The following is a 21,786-nucleotide window of genomic DNA, read 5'->3' as shown; positions in this document are numbered from 1 at the left end:
TGCCAAAAAATACCTGTCTGCTACTTTTCACAAACTACTGCTCAGTAACAGGTGCCGCAATTGTCCACTGTGTTTGGCACGCATCAATAGCGGCTCTGTTTGTTGAAGGAAATGTCTAAATACTCAGCAGCCAGCACCTTAGCTGTTTTTCCGACCATCTCTCCCCTCACACAGAGACGAGAGTCTCCCTGCTCCACGGCGCTCTTGGCACAGACAAGTCATTTGAGGGTTGGCACTTGCTTGAGAAAATAAGAGGCCCCAAAGTCAAGTTTGCAACAACCTCTGGACCAAAAACTCAATAAGTCACGGTCATTTGAAATGGGGGATAACAAGAGTTGATAATGAGCTGGAGGGAGAGGGAGGCAGTCTTGTTTGTGGAGAGTTAGAAATGAGAGAAGCTGTTCACTTGTCGCTGTAAAGTAAAGGAGAGAGATAATGGGAGACTAATGTATGAAGTTGACTTTCTGTCTGCAGTTCAAAGCGAAGTAGGATATGAATAATAAACTGTAAGCCTAATATAATTATCCCCAGAATTCAGTCATTTGTGTAGTCTGTAGTGTAGGCATATAATGTGACAATAAATAATTCCCTCTACTGTAGAAATTCACTACAAAATTAAACTCCAAACGAACAAGTTCTACCGCTGAATAATCAGCTGGAGAAAGTATCAAGACTGAGATGCTTAATGAAGACCTGCTGGGAGCTGCTTTGCTCTTATTGAGTGAGCTGGCTTCTGCCCTCGTCTCCTCAGGCCGGCTTTGTGGGAAGGGTGAACTCTTCACCCACCTAGCCAGGCGGTCTAATAAGCCCCACAAAGGGACCTGTCTCTGGGCAATGGGCCACCAAGGTATGGGGCCCTGGGCACAAGGGAACCAGGAATGCAGAGGTCAGTGGAACGAAGCCAGTCCATAGGGGAGGTCACACCTGCCACCTGTCACATATACGTAGGTCGGTGTTCTGTTGTATTAGCCCTGGATTACAGCAGCCCAAGGCCCACTGTTCACCCCAGAATGCCTCCTGACCTTACAGGACCTAACAGAGACACGTCCCGCTTGAGGATTAGTGACGTTCCCCTAAAACAAATAGCGACAACCAGAATAACTTTGAGACACTCACTGCTATAAAGAGACATGCCAATGACAGACCGCATAAGATCTATAGTGTTTAAAAATAAGTCAAGGGCTTGACTCACACCTAAGAGACAGGGTAAAAACACCTTTAGTGAGGAATGTTAATGACATTAACATCAAACCCTCCCCTGCTATTATTGCTGTCAAAAGTACAGACAGGCATTTGATTTATGAGGCGGCTCCTCCTTCACTGCCACGCAGTCTCCTCCTAACTCTGTGCATTTTGGTTTAGAGGTATATGGCATCTGCTGAAAAGACGGAAAGTGGCAGACGAGACTAATTTCATGTCAGATCTTTCCATTAGCGGTTCACCAGAACAGGGACTTAATGGCTTTTGTACAAAGCTCATGTGAACCAATTAAAACTCAAATAGGAACAGGCTCAAAATCATATAAATTAAAGGAATTTGCTCCACAACATCTGCCAGTAAAAAGTTGTTCCATATCTGTTATGTAACAAACACCAAAACGGACACCCACCCATACCGACTGTGTGTGCTGCCACATTAACCCCACCACATATTCCACACACAATCACTGGGGCAACCCCTTTAGTCACCCCCGGGCCCCAGTTCCACCCCTTTCACCCAGAGGCTCGAGCTAAAAATAAATTAATAATGTCACAAAGGGTGTTCCAAAGCACACAATGCATTCCTCTCATCCCAAGAGCCGCGGGGAGAAACTACTGATTGATATGGACAGGATCAGGAAGTGCTTTGCAAATTTCACAGGAGAAGAGGGAGGGGTGGGGAGAGTGCCGAGGGATGAGAAAACGAGAGAAGACAGAGAGGGAGAGACAGACAGACACAGAGATATAACAGATAGAGCGACTGAGGGGAAGAGCAAAGGGACAGAGGAGAATGTTAAGTGGGTTTGAAAGTGAGAGGGAGGAAGTGGGGAAACAGAAAGAAAAGGAAAATAGAAATGGCAGTCTTGAAACTTAGGTCTACTTCTCGACGACACCTTCCCCCCACCCAGCGAGTACATCCTGGGAGCCTTTTGGAGGGCCCAACAAGAGATGGCTGGGCATGTTGACATGGAGAGACCCGCAGTATCGCAATGCTGCGTGAACTCAGTGATGAGAGTTGCTGAAGGCCAATGTGGGCCTAAGTTGGCGTGCATGCTGTGCTCCGTGAAAAAAGCCATCCGTGATCTTCTTCATGGTATCCGTCCCAGCTATTCTTGAATGATAAATCATCTTAAATTCATGCTTGCCAAGTCGTCGTTCCTAGCAGCTTCTATTAAACATGTCATCACCGGGGATTGAGGCGCATGAATACTGTAATACCGTTATATAGACCAAATCATGAAAGGTTAACGCGAAACAAAATCCATAAAGCAAGCATGCGCAACCACGAAGCGCGATGAAGGGAGTCTGAATGTAACTTACATGTGCTGCGAAGTATTGGGGAAGTGCTCAGCATACTGTGGAGCGGAGTCTTCTGGGCCATGAGGAGCAGCGTGACTGATGACCATCATCACAGGCCGGTGAGGGTACATGCGCTTAGACGTGCGGAAAAAGTTAGTGCTGTCGTTGGTGATCAGATCTGTGAAATAGTCCTGGAAGAGAGTGAATGAATAGGATGCATTAGGTGCTGCAGGGCTAACGTCCCATCTTGAGAAGAAGGCTAAAACAGAAGGTGGAAGAGGGAGAAAAATGCAAAACAACATGAGCTTTGATAAAAACGCGTTCGTCGTCCAATCACCACGACATGTTGCTTTTCCTCATCCAGTCATTTAAAAATAAATGGACAAGGGCCAGTGGGGATATGAACTGGGGCCATTGACTAAACTACCAATGTGTCTAGTCAGCAGCTGGCAGCTTGCCTGTGTGCACGTAAAAAAGTGTGTGCTTGAGTCTGTGCATGTATATACAGTATGTGGCCTTCATCAGTGAATCTCTGCACTATTGAATGTGACACCACTTGATGGTGAGAGGGGTCTGGCGCTCTCAAATGGTATGTTGTTATGACAGCTACTATCCTCTAATCCTCTCTGGGAAATCTGTTCCCTTTCTCCTTCAGCTTCTTCCCCTCCTATTCAGCTTAATTCGACTCCCTTTGATAAAACGTGTTTTCTTGTCACGGATTCACTCTGGGAGACAAATATGACACAATAGATTTAACAGGTATACTCCTTAAACTGAGGTTGACTTGTATCCAGGAGATGGGAAGGACACAAAGTCCCCACATGCTCTGTTTTCCAGATCTAGTGGCATGGGCAGAGAGGATGAAGGGGTAGCTTCCTATAAAGAGCTTGTGATACAGTATAGACACATCAAACACTGGCCTGACATATCTACACCTTTATTCCAGGCTGATCAAAAGGCCCTGGAGTCAGTTTTTTTAAATGTACAGCAGGTCACACCCTGAACTAAAATCACAGTCTCACGTGCCAAGTTTCCAACAGATTAACCATTCTACCTGCAGTTTTGGCTTGCCACAGTTGTTGTCTGGCACACCACATGCGGAAGGGAGTGCCAGGTCGCGAATGAAAGGGTAAAGGGTGATTTTCCTGAAATTTCAGGCGTGGGTTTGGCCGATTCATCCTGTCTCTATTAATAAGCTTTATAGTCAGCTTTACTAGCCTGGCGACTGCACATGCCCATGGAGACTGGTGATCGCGTGCATATGACAAAGCATTGCCATACTTGTTTTCTATGTGTTGCCAGCTCCCCATAATCTGAGCCGCTGCTGCTAAAGACTCAGAAGGGAGCAACCGTGTCATGGGGAATGACTGGCCAACAGCTCTAAAATGGTCAGGGAGGTGAAGAGTATCACTTTTCCCACAACCTTTTGTAGATGATTAGTACTAAGTGTCACATAATACAAATCCATTCACATATGGTTTAATTTTCCCAATGAAATTAAATTTTAGGTTGTATAACAACCTCCATAGTTTGACTGTCAATGCAGCATGTTGAATTAATGAGAATTGTTCATGAAGAGTAATCATTTACAAGCTTTTTAAAGCATTATTGACACTAATATATCAATGCATTGCTTTGTGTCTTTAGGACTGTTGTCATATGGCTTGAAATTTGAAGAAAGAAAATGTATGGTTCATATAATTCAACTAAATCTCAGGCAGGTCTTTGACAAAGGCCTCCTACAGATGGAAAATCAAATGGGACCTCATTGAATGAAATCACTGGACAAGTGCGTCATCTAATCACAATGCCTTGGTGTGCCAGCTGCACTCTGTGTGGAAAACTACGACCTACTGACCCTGTGTGAATGCAATCCAGGAGCTGGGGTTGTCCCAGTCGTAGCAGGTTCATGGTTTTTGACAGTAAATAGCAAATAGTGTGTCCATTTGGTTTTAAACCACTAACTGCTGACCAAGTCCATGTCATGTAAACACCTTGGCCTCAGCGTGTGGGTAACTTTACACCTCAGTCAAAGTTGGCAGAGGAATAGCAGTCCAAACATTTGTTTGCTCATCTTTTGGAGAAGCCATCTTGAAACTTGACATATGTCCAAACTGTAAACCCTCCTCATGGATTCATCATGTACCCAGGACTACGCTCCCTGGGTCGATATTGGCATGGAGCTGCGAAAACAAACTGACAGCTCTTACAAAAACATGTGGGGATGATTGATGACCGACGCCATCCAGGGCTACAAAAAAGACTTTGTAACCCCAGTGTTGATTTCCAGAGTCTGGCAGTTGTAAAATGAAGTTTTCCCTCTTCTTTTAGTTTGATACTATAGCACAAAAATAATTCTGTAAAACTTCACAGTGTGACAAAATAAGAGGAAAACAAATGCAGGGTGGCATTTATCACATACTTCTCATAAATATGCTGTCTACGTGTTGAGGTAAGGTGCGTCATAATAAAGGGATGCTGCAGAAAGAGGAGACTCCAGCTCAGCGCCATTCCCTGTAATTCTTGAATGAAAATTCCTGCCAGCCTAGATCACAACATTGTGATAAGTGAAGTGCTTCACTCTCTGTATTTATACGTGTAGTGGAACCAGCAATTTGTCAGGATAATTCTTTACATGAGGCCATAAAGGGAAAATAAATAAGTGATTCAGTGAACGGTCCCTTTTTTAGAAATTATAGGTACACATACCTTGGCATATTCGGCACCGTGTTTCTCCTTGTAACCATTCCGACAGACGGTGTAATTATAGAAGCGGGAATTTTTTATCAATCCAACCCATTCGCGCCACCCAGGTGGGATGTACGAGCCATTGTACTCATTGAGGTATTTGCCGAAGAAGCCTGCAGAATAGAAGGAAAGATAAATGACGGTTTCTTTCAATACCAAGTCTTAGGCCATATCTAAGGTTTTCATTGTTCGCTTAACCCCGGGCGCTTCACCGCATACTTCATAACTAAGGATGGGTTAAATGCAGAGAAGAATTTCCCCACGGGGATAAATAAAAGTTCACATCACTTTTTTTCTTTTCTTATGCCTGTACCTGTGAACATTATGTGTCTCTGTGTGACTTTATCTGTGTGTATATGTGACGCATAACTTTTCTGCTTGTCTCCTTTTTCCTGGCTTTACTGAACAGCATCCTCGGACAGGCTGGGCAGGGAGCCAGCCCGTCTTAGAGAAGGCTAATTTCAGAATAACGCATCAGCTCTAAAAACGCGAGCTGTGCTGCAGCGCACAGGACCCCATTGAGCTGCCCAGTCCAACGCCTGCCCATCACTCACACAGACACTGTCTGACGAGAGAGGACAGCGACCTGTCACGCTCACCTTGTTTGCAGAGCCGTGGAGGCTAGATTACTGTTACAATGTTCATTGACTAACACGTTGAATAAAAAGGGCCAAAGAGGACATACGAGTGGTGATTGACAGTGTGTGTGTCTTGGTAAAAAGTGAAATGGTGATGGTTCTCAAATCAGAATCTGAGAAAACATCAACAGCACTACATTAAGAGGTCTCTGGTGGGCATACAGCAGGCCCCATTGCTGATTATTGTATATAGATGGGTGTCAATATGTGAAAGTGTGTGTCCTTGTTCACCAACCTGTCCTGTAGCCGGTGTTGTTGAGGTAGACGGCGAATGAGCGTGGCTCGTGCTGAGCTTGCCAGGAAGGGGAGGAGCAGTTCTCATTGTTGGTGTAAGTGTTGTGGTTGTGGACGTACTTGCCCGTCAACATGGAGGACCGTGACGGGCAGCACATTGGTGTGGAGACAAAGGCATTGGTGAAAGCTGTGCCTCCTTCTTCCATGAGCTTACGGGTTTTATTCATTACCTGTAGAGAACCTGGAGGACAGAGTATGGAGGTCAGTGCTCTTTTACTAAAGTCTTAGTTATGTTCCATGCACAAAAAAACAGCTTTTGCCAATACACACATTGACAAATGTTATTATTTTTGGAAAATGACAATCACTTCTATATGTAACAAAGGCAAGTCCATTTAGATTCGTGATCTTTTCTTACTGCATTCTCTGAGAGGCAAATCATTATTATTCAGTGGTTAATAGGCCAGATGGCCATTCTGCTCCAGCTTCTGGCCTCTATTTAATATTTAATGCGTGAAGAAAGACCACATACATCCTGATACAAATGCCCACAAAGACAAATAAATTGATTATGGCAGCGTAGCAACAGGAACAACAACAGGAAAAATCATGGAAGGAAACAAGTTTTTTGTTTTAAAAGTTGGGTAATAATAGGGCCAAAATCCATTAAAAGTCAATTTAGCGCATATAATTCCAGGAAGACCAGAACGCGTGCCAACCTTACCCAACTCGATATCCTGGTCGTCAGTGATGATGAGGATAATGTTGGGCCGGATGTTTCTGCGGTCTCTCTGGATGCGACCCCTCAGGCCCTGAGCCCTGGTGGTGGTGAAGGCCCAGCTGCCTGGAGCCCAGTCCAGAGACAGCAGGGCCAACCAAGCCAGCCATTGCATCAGCATGGTTCCCGAAACAACAAGAGACAGCGTGGGTAGAGGGGAGGATTATTGGAGAAATGAAGGGAGGGAGAAGAGGTCCAGCCAGGCCACTCACTCACACCCGTGCAGCTCTCGCAGTCGTGGTCAACTGTAAAGAAACAGAAGGAGAAAAACATATGGAGACATTACAACAAGGAAAAAATAGAAATAAAGTGGGTAGAATAGCAAACAGCATTATATTCTCAGAGAGACCATCAGTGAAGATGCCTTGAATCATATTTAAAGTAAATATTGAAGCATATTTACTTCTGAGACATTGTATGCATCTGCTTACAAATCATACTGAAACACAAAACAGTTTATCCATGAACAGAGAAGCCAAGAACGATGCTTCCGCGCTTAGGCCCTTGATGGTCCACCAAGGAAAACTTACCCAACAGTTCCAACAACAGTTGTGTGCTGAATGAAACCCCATCAGCACAGTAAACAAAATCCCCCAACATCAACTCTACTGACCATAACTGAAAAAACAAAAACTTGATCACAGAAACCGCAAGCGGAGGTCTAGAAACAAAGATCTTACCTCAGAGAATCCCATAAACCTCATTGTGATCTCATTTTATCCAAGTGTTTTTTCTTGTGTTTTTTCACTCTCTCCTTCTGCGTCAGATAACACACTCTCACAAATGGAAACTCTCTATCTCTACTGGAGAGCTGTTGTTCCGCCAACTGTGCTGAGACCGCGCCATTGGCTGCCTGCCCTCAAACGCCCACAGCCACTCTCCTGTGTCGGCCAATCACGGTCCACCTTCCACCTGTCACTCAAAAGTCACCCCCCGGTGAGTCAAGCGTGACAGAGGGCCGATGGGGAGGATGGGACCACACTAGGGGGGAGGGGGTTAGGGGGCACGGGAGGCGGAGAGAGGGTTCCGCTACATTAACCCCAATGCCACTGTCGCCAATCACAGATTACCAGTCGTCATCGCACTTTGCAGCCTCTTACTCACTTACAATGGCATGGTTGGTCATAAAAAACTCTACATGTCCTTTTCTTAAATGCCACGGACCAGCGTAGAACGGATACGAGCACCAAGCCCGAGCTCTCCCCAACATCTGAAGCAGGTCGATATTTTGCCGTCAAAATCAATTTAAAATGTTGATCAATAAATCCGATGTGTCATTATGAGATTGACTGTACAAGTGACTGCAACAATGATTTAGATTAGCAGTGGATTTTCAGTAACAATGATGTATCTGAAAGATTGGCTTGTGACTGAGGGATGAACCATGAGGCCCGTGAAAAAGTGCTTTACGAACAGCAATCCCACTGAGTGGCTGCCTACTGCTCGCTTCCCTGAGTTAATGGCCTGAAAACAATTGGCAGGTCTATGACACCCGAGCCTGGTTGAACCCGACTGAGTACCTTCACTCTCACTTCCACAAAGGGCCAGTCCCGAATGGCAAAGAGTAGAAACTATAACCTACAATAAGTGATCATTTATGGTGTCTTACTCATAATGAAAGGCACTCTAGATAAGTGTATTCACATTCTAAAGGGTGAAATGCAAATCATGTTTGGCATGAATGCACCGTGTTGACGTGTGGCTTTAGTCCTTTCCCAAACGCACAGTAAATGCATATGCAGAGGAAAGCCGACATCTGCAAACACTTGCTCTCGTGGACGTGCCAAACAGATGGCCCTACATAAGATAGCACACCTACAAATTGTCTTCTCTAACGAACACATCAAATAACTCAATCGGTGAATCGTGTGTTTTTCACTAGTCTGATGTTGCCTGTGATGAACAGGCCTTCAGACGGAGCTTGAGGAGCACTTTGGTCTGTCCTGCGTCTCAGACAAGCAGTGTCCGGGCCAGCCAGCCCAGTCATCGTGTCAGCCCTGTGCAAACATTGGCGCCGTTTGGACAAACACCCCTCCAGTGTAGGGTGGCAGAGTGCACAGAACCTCACAGTGAATTACACACACAACACAAACTACTGTACAAACACATGGTGACATGGAGAAACTCACGAGACACTCGGGCTCTCGCATAAAAACACATGTGCCTGCTGTGAGGGTCCAAGTCCTCCGACATAAATGGGAAAGGTTCCCAGAAACAAAAGATGCAGTCCAAATCGAAACAACACTCAAGCCTCGATTTCTTTCATGCTGTGGAAGACCTGAAATCATCTTGTGAAGCAGCCAGCCAACTCGTGTAATGTTAGCACCTAGCGCAAATTCAATTTTGCATGCCAATGGTTTCCAGCAACAGCCTCTTCATGCGACTCAGAAGGAAGACGACAGACAAGAAGGCTCATTGTGGAATCTGATACAGACCTTGTGGTGTCGATGTGGTTCGCTGTAGTGGGATCAATAGCTACACTGTCTGAAACGACTGAGACGGCAGGGCCAAAAAAGTGCCGCACACAAATGACCAATGTGGGCCGAAGTTACGCATGCAAAACGCCACTGATGCTGAACAAGCGCAGACCTCCCCTTCTCCTTTGGGCTCCCATCCTAACTCAAGTGGACCTGATCCACTTTCCTCATGGGGTCATCTGAAGTTCACTTATAACAAGGAGGATTTCTTGCGGCTCAATGTCTGCCAAAAGTAGCCCTGGATCATTTGACTGTCCATCTCAAAGTCACCCCTAATCAAAGGGAACAAACACCACTATTATATATTTATGTGGGATACATTTAACCTGGCTTCTTCGTGCTAATACGACCTATGGAACTTTAAACTGCCACAGGAACATGACCGGCTAGTGTGCAGAGATTATCGGCTGCTGTTTGTGGACCAGAGGTAGATTGATGACAGTCGTCTGGTTGTATGAAGACCAATGAGGGAGGTTTCCTGTTCACGTGGAGGGAAATAAAGCAGTAGTGACATTACTCACAATTATAAATTGAGATATTTAGCGGACATGTCTTTCTGATACCTTTTGAGTCTAATAAAACATTTAAACAATCTTAATCTGAGTGAACTACAATTTCTGCCCCCCAATTTTTACAGTTTAATATACTCGTTAATGGTTAATAGGATGAACTACATAGGATTAACTTTATTTGATCAGTGTGTTCAAAACACAGTCACTGTTGTACACACACTTACATATTAGTGTTATCCTGAGTTTTTGCCTTCAGGCACACTTGTGGATCAGACAGCAGGAAATACATCCAGCTCTAAACATTGCTTAATGAATTCTTTGAGAACCTTCTGGGAGAATTATGTTTCATGTAATTTTTATAAACCCTTCATTTTGAATGGATCATATATTTATGTCATCTAATGTGATGTAAGTAGAACAGGCTTCTTCTATACATCTGTAGAACAGACGATAGGTCTTTATTCCTGGAAAGTCAGAGGACGATGCAGCACAATGTTTCTCCTTCCTCATTGTTTTGGAGGATTAGCCCTAATGACCCTTTAAATGAGCCTTTACTGTACTCATCATGGTTAAACTGGAGGAGGAATATTGGGGAGGGATGGGAGGAACATAACATACCTAGGGGTTCAAAAGACTGGAACAAAAAGGCCTCTATGAAGTTTTCAGACACACAGCTGCCAGATACATAAAAGATGTGCAATTTTCAGATTATTGGCCATCAACACTAGGGATTTTAGGCACACCTCAACACCTTCCCAATCTTTACTTTCATGACAGAAAAGTGTTCCCTTCTTTTGCGTGCAGAAAACAGCTCTTTTACTGACTCTCCTTTGGCACGGGCAGCTCTGCTCAGTGATTTGGTATGGCTGCACAGACAGCTGGGCTTTGTGCGCTGAGAAAAGCTGAACATAATAGAGTTGCTGCTTGTGTAACCATCCGGGGCAATACTATTTGGCTGGTTGGCAGTCGTGCCCTTCAGTTCAGGCCTCAAACCACACACCCTGCTGCACCCTGACCCTCCCCTGACCCAAGTGGTAATATGGCTTTGATGGTGGCTTGTTTAACCTAACCTCAGGAACCTGAGGCAACCCACACACAGGGATTAAGAGGGGAAACTCTGAGGGAAGAAAAAGATGACTGGAGGGGGCTCAGTACAGAGGTATGAAGGTCACAAAAGTCTTGTAAAAGTCTGGTTGTGATTGGCCTGCGTATTCTTTTCAGCAATGGCAAACAGGCTGCTTCTGGCTTCTGTTCTGTTCAGCAGCGGTATTTTATGTATTTATCAGCCGTCAATGAAGAACAGCAGACACACTAAGAAGACACATAAAGGGATTATTCTGGTAGAAATAAACTGATTAACAGTTGTATCTCTTACAGCAGGGCCTTTGCCCTCTGCTGTGGGTCTGCCCATGTACTTTGATAATTGTTCACTTGCAGAGGTAAAACAAGATGCAAGTCAGACCCAAACCAGATGCCCTACCCCACTAAGGTAAATCAGTCATTCATAAAAGGTCTATTTATTAAGGACAATGGGCATTTCAAAGCGCCTCAAATCCCCTCTTATTCCTGTCCATTCTCTCTCTCTCTCTCTTGCTGGCTCCTTCTATATTTGCCCAGTCCATCTCTAAGGCAGCCAAGTTACAGAGGAACAATGGCAAAGGGAGGGAATTAAAGTCTGATGGCATAGTTTGAATTCTGTAGGCTGTACTCAAACTATAGGCGCCATGGCTAGCAATGACGGCAAAGGCCTTTCTTCATGCAGCTACAACTTTGTTCAGGAACTACACTCAGAAATGTGGAAAGTGGAACATTTAAATGTGTGAAGGTATAAATCATACATGTTGCAAACTGATCTTAGAGACAAAGCAGTAGAGATTTTAAAAAGTGGAGAACAACGACGTTAGATCTCTTGATTTTTGCTTCAGACCAGAGACATTTTTGAGGTGCTGGCTGATTGCTCCCTCTCCTTTCAGAGGAGAAAAAATAATTATTGCGCGGCCTTAGATTAAGGTTTGTCCAAATATGTCTGTAATCCAAGGGAATTCGGCTGGTCTGCTTCCATGAAGATGGACGAGGGCCTTGTACACTGAGGGCTCGCTGTGCCCGGCAGGCCCAGGGCAGCACGTTGTACCAACCAAGACCCGCCCGTCTGCCACACTGAGCTGACTGAAGGAGACCTCTGTGCCGGTGCACTCACTTGGCTGTGGGTATGCACTGGGAAAACGCTCAGACCTTGGTGTTTTAAGACTCTTAACCCCACTGATTTGTTTGACCAAAATGCCAAAATGTATGTAGGATCTATGACGAAATTCCAGTGAGGAACCCAAGTGCAAAGCAGTGAGGAGAGATCACTGGCTCTTTGTTCCAACATGTTTACGGCTGCACAACTCCTAACCTTGACAGGCACATTCAGACTCTTTGTTATGTCCGTGTTACAACTACAAAACCTCAGATGTTAGAAATGATTCCCATCCACTGGCCAGCGCCGTGTTTGGGGTACAACGCAGGCCACTTTAATGAGGAAGAATGGCCTCAATTCAGTGAAATGTGAACCTGGAGGGATTGTGTCCACGGCTATTAGTTAAACCCCTCATGTTTCTCTCGGACCTGGTAAGAGACCCTTTGTAGTGCCAAGGCTGCCAGGCCACCCCATCAATATTATGGATGCATCTTAATGTATAATTAAATGAATCCTGGTCCAAAAGACTTCAAAGTGGGAATGGTTTGTAGGCCACCAGGTGGTCTGTTGGAAACCATGAGGAGGCTTTCAGAGCCCTAAGAGGGAAATGATTAAAAAACACACAAGGTCTTTTCAGAGATCGGGAATGCTGCCTGTATTTATTCATGTATGTGTGTGCATGTGTGTGTTCCTGTCCTGAAGGTGGTGTGTATATTTAAGTGTTCATGTCTTTAACTATGGACTCCCAGTTTGAGGTCTGTATATCCAAGCAAAGGCCTCATGCTGGTAACACTGACAAATGGGCCTGAGGGGGCTTTTTTCACACCTGTGGTTCAGTTAATTTGGTCTGGACCGAGGGGAAAAGTTTTACATTGTAGCTTTTTTAATCTGGTATGTTCCCGTTGATATGGCCTTTTTAATAAACAAACCAAGAGGAGTAATATGAAGTTATGCAGTAACTGCATCATCAGGATCCTCAAATTCCTGTGACAGATAAATTTATGCAGCACTTTAATGTTTCTGGTGTGTACAGGTATGCTCTTTGGCATCACAAGTAAAGAGATTATAAGTACTATTAATGTTACTATACTGTAAAATGATCATGAGACATGACTCACAGGTGACTGGTGCAAATGTCAGGGAGTGTACAGTATGAATTGGGGCCTATTACTGTGGGACTGCTGTCAGGCACTTTTTAATGGATTAAATCTATCTTTTTATCAGGGAAAATATGTTGATTTGCATGAATTAGCATTAAACAGATCAAATATTAGATTACTTCCTGAACAGACGTCACAAACAGCATGTTTTGTTTTTGAAGTTAACTAAAAAAATAAATAATTAAAAAGCACATTGGCACTTGAATAGTAAAAGTGCGTGTGAAAAATAAAGGGAGGGCAGGAGAAAAGAGGGTAAAGAATGGAGGAGAGATTGAACGGAGAGAAACCACTCCTATAATTTTTGGAGTGATATGAAAACATGAAATCACAATCAAAGGATCAACAGCCACAGTTATAGGATACGAGTCTCCAGCAAGCATTTTCTTGTTAAATCTATTCCAAGCCATGAATGGAAACCATTAGCGAGAGACGACCTCAGATGAATAAATTACAGCGCATTTATATTCCTCCAGCCACTTCTTGTCAAAACCCACACTCCCATCAGAAACACTCGATCAAGAAGCGAGAGCTGCAGAGAAAGTCAGAGTGAGAGGGAGTAGAATGTATCGCTCCCTCACGGGTGGCTTTCTTGTCTCTCAGACTCGTCAAATATACCCCAGATAAATGATTCCTTTTACCACAAAAGAGCACTATGGCCAATTGCTTCAATGGGTTTCCACTGAGGTAATTGTCACGCATAAAGAGATTGACTTCTTTTCCATGAAATCAGCTGGTGGCACAGAGAAAGAGCGAGAAGAAGAGAGAGAGCAACTTCAAGTCTGAAGGATTCTTTTCTGTGAACGCTCAGCAGTTTACCAAGTTCAATAGCCATGTCAGTTTGAACACAACTAGAAACTTAAATAGAGGTCATGAGGAAGACAAGTAGGTACATTTTTTCCATATAAAATTGAGCATTTTTTTTTTTACATCTCTGTGTTTGTGATTAGGATAAAAATAAAGTTATCTTTCCTCATGATGCAGAGAGTTATGTCAATGTCAATACAGTAAGAGCCATCTTTAGCGACAAAAAAAGGATGCGGTCAAAGGTAAACAGAATATTCTGGGTTCAAACTGAACAAGCACTGTGCTTTGAGAGACATCGCATTTATGAGATCCAGACAATCAGACCGCTGTTTGCCCCTGAAGTACACATACATTCAAGAAAAAATAAGTTCAGTAGTTTTGTAGATGAAGATGATCTTAGTATCAAATTCAACCAATAAACACAAACCCAATTATCATCCAACTGCTGAGAAAAATCTAAGTGAGGTATAAATTATAAATAGTAATATAACAATCATACTCTCAGGATGATAAACTTGCTACAAAGAACATACGGACCCAGTAGACAATGATTCCTCGTTCTATTAGTTGGGCAGTAGCGATGTGATATGCTTAACATCACAGAAATGGTGCTATGTGCTGACCGATAGAGCCGGCTAATTCAAATGAGTGAAATATGAAGAGGCATTTAGCCTTTTAACAAACTCCCCTAAATATGAGAATAAAAAAAGAAGTAGAGTAGCGATCAATACAAAGAGAGAGAAGAGGGATATTCCTCAGGCTGAGGTGGCAGCGGCTCAGTCAGCAAACCCCAGTTAAGTGTAGGGCTGCTGCTGGCGCATGAAACTAAACACCCCTAAAATGTGGAACATGTGTAGGCATATTCTCTGTGAACGGTAGACAAACATAGACCATGAGAACCAGCCTGCGTGACCCTGGATGCCATAAACAAACTTCTCCACGGCTGTGACACACCAACATGATCCCGCTCATAAAAACGCATTTGTCTGATTGCACCTGTGCCTGTTCAGCACTCCCCTCTGCCCATGCCTGTGGGCATAGATGCATGCGTGTATTTGAATGTCATACACTCTTTGTGCGTGCATTAGTCATTCCCTAAAACAGCCAGAGAAAGAATCAGTCAGAGTCGTACACAGACAGACGCGTAACCTGTAATTTGTACACAGGGGAGCTCTCCTTTCCTTTGCCTTTGGCTCACTGCGTGGCTTTCCAGAGCATGTAGCAACGTCATTTGTAATTGAGTTAACTTTATCCTGCACGGCAACAATTCCAGCATTGCAAAATATCGAAATTACAATTACTGAAGAACCAGTTTGCTGACAAAGCACAAAACAGGAAGCTTACCCCAAGCAAATGCTGCCATTCCTTCACGTTTGAGCCAAAGTTGAAGGAATGCGTCAATGCATCATCCCGACATGTTCGAGAGACACCAGCCAAACTCGGCTGAATTTGCCGCAGGCAATTCAAGCAAAGCAAAGCAAAGACGATGTGTGCCATGCAATGCTGGACCTCGTCAGTAGAAACAAAGTTGCTCGACCTTTAATACGACAACTGTTCAAATCGGCCATGCTGCCTCCGCATGACAAAGTAAGTACGGGCAAACAGGACCAGAGGCTACCAGCAGCACATGGCCAAGTCCACACATGACTGTTGGTGCACACACACACACACACACACACACACACACATACACACATACACGGGCAGATGAGGGGAGTGCTGGCAGAGGCTGAATGTGTTTGCCCGCTCCAGGGGAGAAGGGAAAGAAAGGGAGCAGAAGAGCTGAAACAAACGCATGCTGGCTTCTATTAGTCGAGCGGGATGGAGGGGTGAGGACATGTATTCATTCCTTCTGCCCCCCATCCATTGCTATCCCTCCAACCCTCCCACCCCATTATCTCCATTCTGGAAAAGCGGTGGATGAAAGGGACAACCCCCCAGTGGCAGCACTTCTCCCTCCAAACTTACGCCGACGCATTCTGACGGCTGCTTAATTGTACGTGATACAGGCCGGGCCCTTTCTCTTTCAAATCTAAAACAGATTGCTTCTCCCTGGGAAGGGATTATTGGACAAGAGAGATGACAAAGCAGGAACAGTGCAGCACTCTGGGGGGTGGAGGACGGAAGGGGTAAGCTCGTGGATAGAGTGTGTGTGTGGTGTGTGTGTGTGTGTGTCTGACTGTGTGTGTGTGTGTGTGTGTGTACACACGTTTTTCTATGTTTCTCTTTTGTACATGCCTGTGTCATAAGATTATGTTTGTGTCCATGTGTTTCAAATGCGCGCACGTGTGAGTGAACAACCAAGAACGTGCGCTCAGGGTCCCGCCTCTGATCACGACCACGGCGTCGGATCTCTGCGTCCACTTTGAACCGCCACTCTTTTATCACATGTTCACACCTCCCTTTCTCTTATCTTGGCCTCTTTACTTTATCCCTCGTCCCCCTCTGTGTCTCTCTTGACCCAGCTTTCTCTCTCTCCATCTTAAGCCCATGCTGCATCTGTGTGCAGTGACAGTTTGAACAAAAGCAGCTCCGGACATCACCGAAAAAGCATTGAAATCCACTTTCTCTCTCTCGCTGGCTCAAAGTGCACATTAATGAATAAGGTCTAACACCGATCTCAACATTACAAGGACCTGGTCAGGGGTCATTCCTGGCCGCTGCATAGCTGAACCATCTATTGAGAATTTATTTTCCTATACAGACCACATCTCTTTCAAACCCGGCAGAGGGCTAAGACAATGACAAGGGGAACAATGGCATGACGAAAACAAAAAAGTAAAGCATCAAATGTACGTCTGGTTTGCTGGTCTCTTTAACGTGTGCATGGATTAGATTGAAGGTTGGAGGGTCAGGCATTCCTATCAATGATGCGCTGAATGTGATGTTTGCATGCCCTGACCTTTACCCCAAATGAGAGGCTGAACAAACACTTGGGGGTGCTATTGTGAGCTCCCAAATACCCCACAATAGATCTAAGCAGGGCATCTGTGCGAGCGTCTCAATATGCGCATGGAATATTTCCTCGGAGATTTGTCCTCAACAGTCAAGGACGCGTCTCGTGAAGGCGGTACGTTAGTGCATGGAACCTCCGTGGAAATGTTTGATCAGTGAGGACAACAAAGGAACTGAGAAAGTGTCTGACTCATGTAAAGATAGCCTGTCACGATCACGCATAAATAAAAGAATGGCGAATGCTCATGTTCAAATCCTGGTCATTTGCAGTGATAGGACTGTGCAACCTAGTCCAGCGCTACTATGCAATCAGACCAGTACGAGGAACACTATCATTAGGCTGAGGAGATAAACAAGTGCCGGAGAAGAGGGTGGTTTAGGAAATCTTTTCTTAACATACTAACACACAAGAGAACACACACAAACTAGATTTATACAGCATATTTTTTTAGATTAAACTAGCTAATATTTGTTGTCTTTCAAAGCAAAGATGTTGAATGATTCGGTTTGTAACTTATTACATCGGCCAGTTTAAAAGATCTGGTGCAATTTGCTGAAAAAGAAAATACAGTTCTTTCTCCATTTGTCCTGTTTTACTGGCCCCATGCACCCTGTTCTAACTGGAGAACAGAAAGTCATGTGCAAGGCTTTCAATATCACTACAAACCAGAACACCCTGTGATCATATCATTCAAAAATGTGACTTCCGTCAGTGTCGGGTCCATTTAAGAAAGTAGAATGAGCAAGAGGATAGTCGGCTCGGCTGAGATTAATGATGCTGCTGATCCGAAGTTCATGAGAAAGAAAGAAAGAATGGCAAAGATGAACAACTGGCTGAAGACTTGCTCCACTGCTTTTCATTTCTTACAATAATTAGTCTGCCACAAATGCCTTTGACCTCGTGCATCAGTTGGCTTATATGAAGTCACGCAAATGTCTGGGAAGTCTCTGATTCACCGTGGCTGGCATTTTACGGAAACACAACCACACACACTCTTTTGGTTCTGATCATCACAGTCACTCACCATACTTATCAGGAGAATAAAATACTTTTTACACACACGGACGGACAAACTCACACACACACACAGTAAATTGGAGTGATGGCAGAGCCGCTACTAGAACAACGTTTGTCTTGGCAAGCGGCTACCCCCCAGAACCTAATTATTTGCAGCAGCTGCTGCTCTTGTTTGTAGCTCGGTGAAGCTAAACTGTTTAAAGGATCTCCCTTCTCTTCTGAGCTGGCAGTCAGCGCAGCCCTTTTAAAACACCCCAAAGCTGCTTTGCTGTGCTCTGGGTCGGGTAATCAGAAATTGAATCTAAACGCTTCCAGGTGAAACTGAAGTGAAGGGAAGATTTATGGATCAGCCTCATCAACACTGAACGTTTGACGTTCGGCTTCTTCATATTTCTCTGGCTTTTTCATTCACTGACACATATTGGCAGTGGCATTATATTGAAATGTAAGCCCGTCGGTTACATTTTCCCCAATTGTGCCTGGCGTAAGAGGTCGGCCTTGAAGAGGAACGCGGCATAATTTTCCCATATAGGAACACTAGTAAAAGATCTCACGTTTTTGTGGACAGGTCGAGAAGGTGAACATATTGATCCAACAACACGCAATAAAAAATAATGAGTCCCAAGTCACTCACTTGGTTCTTAAAATAGAGGAAATGTAATAGCAAATCAAACTCGGCTACATTAAAGTAAAAATGATGTTTAACTACAGCATTTAGATCTTCTAGCATTCAGATGAAAGTTTATGTGTAAGTTTAATTTCTCTCTTGGGAAAAACATATCCAAGAGTCAAACAAAAGTCTATCTGTGTCTAAACATTTTTAAAAAGACGATCAACTTACCATTGGACATTGGAATTCTTTCATGCGTTAATCGTTGATACAGCACAATTTGGTACGCACGTCTCCACTGGCCTAAAAGCAGCAGTCATCCCAAACTATTGCCAGTTGTGTAACATACTTCAAGTAACAAGCAGGAAGTGTAGCTACGGCTGGTTCCCCAAGGTAAACACACAATCACACAACAGCAGCTTTCACCTATACAACCTCGTCTCCTCTCAGGCCGGTTGCTGTCCACACAGCCTTTCACAGCTGCACAATCTCCATTTGCAAACACCTCACTCACACACACACACACACACACACACTCACACACACACACACACACACACACGTATAAATACCATACATCATATTGCCTCTCCATATTGCCTCTCCACTGGCAAGTTTCACTTCTCACTTGACTTGAGTTAAATAGCTGAAGCGAGGTGAACATTCGGAGTCTCTGACTCTCTGCTTAGCTCTGACAGTTTGTCCGGAAAGCGCGCTTCAGCAGCTCATCCATTCAGCGTATACTGACACGTTCTGCCAGAAGTGCACTCTGAATAAGATTCATGAAAAAAACGTATCAGGGCTGAAGTGTGGGTATGCTAAATGCCACACTGCGTTTTGGGAATGTTAATTTCCTCTTATCAGAACTGACAGTGAATAAGGTAATCATTTATCGTCACTCAAGATTTTAGGATTAAAAAAAATAAAGAAAATGAAACATAAATATTATATTCAACCTTGTCCATATGATAACTCGCAGGGTTCCCCCACTATGACTGGCTTTTGCAAATCTCAAGTACTTTCCTTCACTTTCAAACAGCCTGCATTCGAAAAACTAGACATTAACAGATGGGTGCTTATGATTGGGGAAAAAATGACATTAATGGAATGTGCTGCCTTCTAATCCCTGGAGACGGAGGAATTTGCACCGAAAGGGAATTCCTGTCATTCAGGGGGGAAACTATGAAGACCAGCACACACAGCGCTGCTGTACAGGGAACTCCGCTTCACTCCCCTGACTGCATGCTGCATCAGAAATGCACCGCACAAACTAACCGGCACACACCAAGGAAAAGCAGTGGGAAATACACAATTGACCAAAATAAACGGGAAAAATTTGTAAAGTACCTGAAAGGCAGGAGGAGAGCAGAGTGCACGGTTTCCTCTCTCGAGTTTTCTTCTTGCGTTTCTTCACCGGGTCTCCCCTCGCTCATAGAGGGGTTTGTGTCTTGGGTTGAAGAGTAGAGGGGACCACACAGCTCCTGGAAGACAACCTCTCTCCTCTAATCCGCTCTCCGATGTGATGACACTCTCTAACCTCGACCATCTGTTGAAACACGTCCCGGAGCAGTCAGCACCGCGCTGTGTCAAGAACCCCACTCCCCTGCCCAATCACAGAGCGGCTGCTGGGTGGCTCCTTGCTGCCAGGAGGCAGGGACAAGGACACAGCTCTGCGCTGGCGGAGACACACACACACACGCACACACACACACACACGCAGTCACAAACACACACTCGCCGACACTCTACGAGATGGAAGCAAGAAAACCCCCAGTCATCGTAACCCGAGAGGCAGACGAGGTGGACGGGACAGGGAGAGTGAAGAGAGAAGGAATGGGAGGGGAGAGAGAGCAAGAGTAGAGAGGGAGTGAGAGAGACAGAGCATGTGTAAGTGGTAAAAGCAGGGTTAGAACAGGAGAATAAGGAGATAAACTATGCTTATGCTTTATATTACATCTCTGGAAATGTTACGATTCTCACACACATCTTGGACTGAAAACCCATGCATGCACACACTCGCACAAACTACTTGACCCTCTGTCCCTGACACCTTTCCTCCAATTCATCTCCCTGCAGCCACAAAGTATATGGTCTAAATCATCAAACTGAAAAAGCAATAAAAGGCTGTATTGGCCCTGTGGTGGGAATGCTGTTGGCCCTAAACTGTTACATCTCCAGGCACAGGAGCACAGGCAGCAGCCCTCGCACCTTTGTGTGATAAATCCTTACAGTCCCTCGGCTGCATTCCTGCCCTTCACCACCTATTGCCTTAAGTTAAAAAGGAGGGCAGTGGGGAAGACACTAAAATTACAAAGCTAAGGAAAGAGTAAGATAGTCAGAGAAAGAAAAGGAAAAGAAGTCAAGATAAGAGAGGGAGGGGGGGGGGTATGGGTTTATGGCTAGATAACAGCAAACTGATAAAGCAATTTACCATTTACTATCAACCTTTCCACATTAACACCATTACCGGTGCATTTCCTAAATTAATCAACCAATTGTCAACCCATTCATGCAAAACACCGGGAACATTAGGTGAGAAAGGCTGTCACATTCATCATTTTGTGGAACCACTGTCCTACTCACTGATCCATTAAAAAAGGATTACGAGACCCTGATGATATTCAGAAGCAACTTCAAAGGCAAACCCTGATGCGGTAATACCCATCTGATATCTGACAGCATCACAATGAGTTAATCAGAGGTGTGAAACTCTAAAGAAAGGCTTCTAAGTGGTTCATTTACATTCTTTAGGCAGCAGCAACATCCTGGTCTCTGTTTTAAGTTGCCCTTTGATAAATACATTATGTTCAAACAGGTCTATGAATGAGGACTTTGCCTCTCCAACTGATCGCTTTACCAATGGGAGGTTCAATGTGTTCATATGAACATATTTATAGATACTTAAACAATTTTTTTAATGAGTTTACTTATTTTCATAAATTAATAGCCATCTTGTACATGGTGTGTTGCATCTTGAAATGATTTGTATGTTGCATGACCCGATTGTTTAAGTTACATACATGTTCTGCTGTAATACTGCTCATAGCTCACTTGTAGATCACCGTTCCATCTTAATTTGATTGCACCACACACAAACAGCAGAAATAATCTCATACTTGTTTCAATGGGTGGTCCAGTTACATTCCTCTCAGGTTCATATTGGATTAAACTTAAC

At 44.3% G+C, this 21,786-nt stretch overlaps 1 protein-coding gene across 1 annotated transcript in view; it reads right to left on the bottom strand.

Annotated features, from left to right (window-relative positions):
• The window catches only part of sulf1 (sulfatase 1), a 34,843-nt gene extending 14,658 nt beyond the window's left edge, over positions 1-20,185 (bottom strand). The window contains 5 exon segments of the mRNA XM_056433692.1: positions 2,520-2,689; positions 5,208-5,359; positions 6,120-6,359; positions 6,843-7,141; positions 19,959-20,185. Coding sequence (XP_056289667.1) covers positions 2,520-2,689; positions 5,208-5,359; positions 6,120-6,359; positions 6,843-7,017 — 737 coding nt within the window. The 5' untranslated portion in view covers positions 7,018-7,141; positions 19,959-20,185.
• Between the last annotated feature and the right edge of the window lie 1,601 nt (positions 20,186-21,786).

This window comes from Pseudoliparis swirei, chromosome 16, assembly GCF_029220125.1.
Source record: "Pseudoliparis swirei isolate HS2019 ecotype Mariana Trench chromosome 16, NWPU_hadal_v1, whole genome shotgun sequence".
NCBI classification, from domain to species: Eukaryota; Metazoa; Chordata; class Actinopteri; order Perciformes; family Liparidae; genus Pseudoliparis; species Pseudoliparis swirei.
Note: the sequence above shows the minus strand (reverse complement) of the source record. Positions and strands in the feature narration are given on the sequence as shown.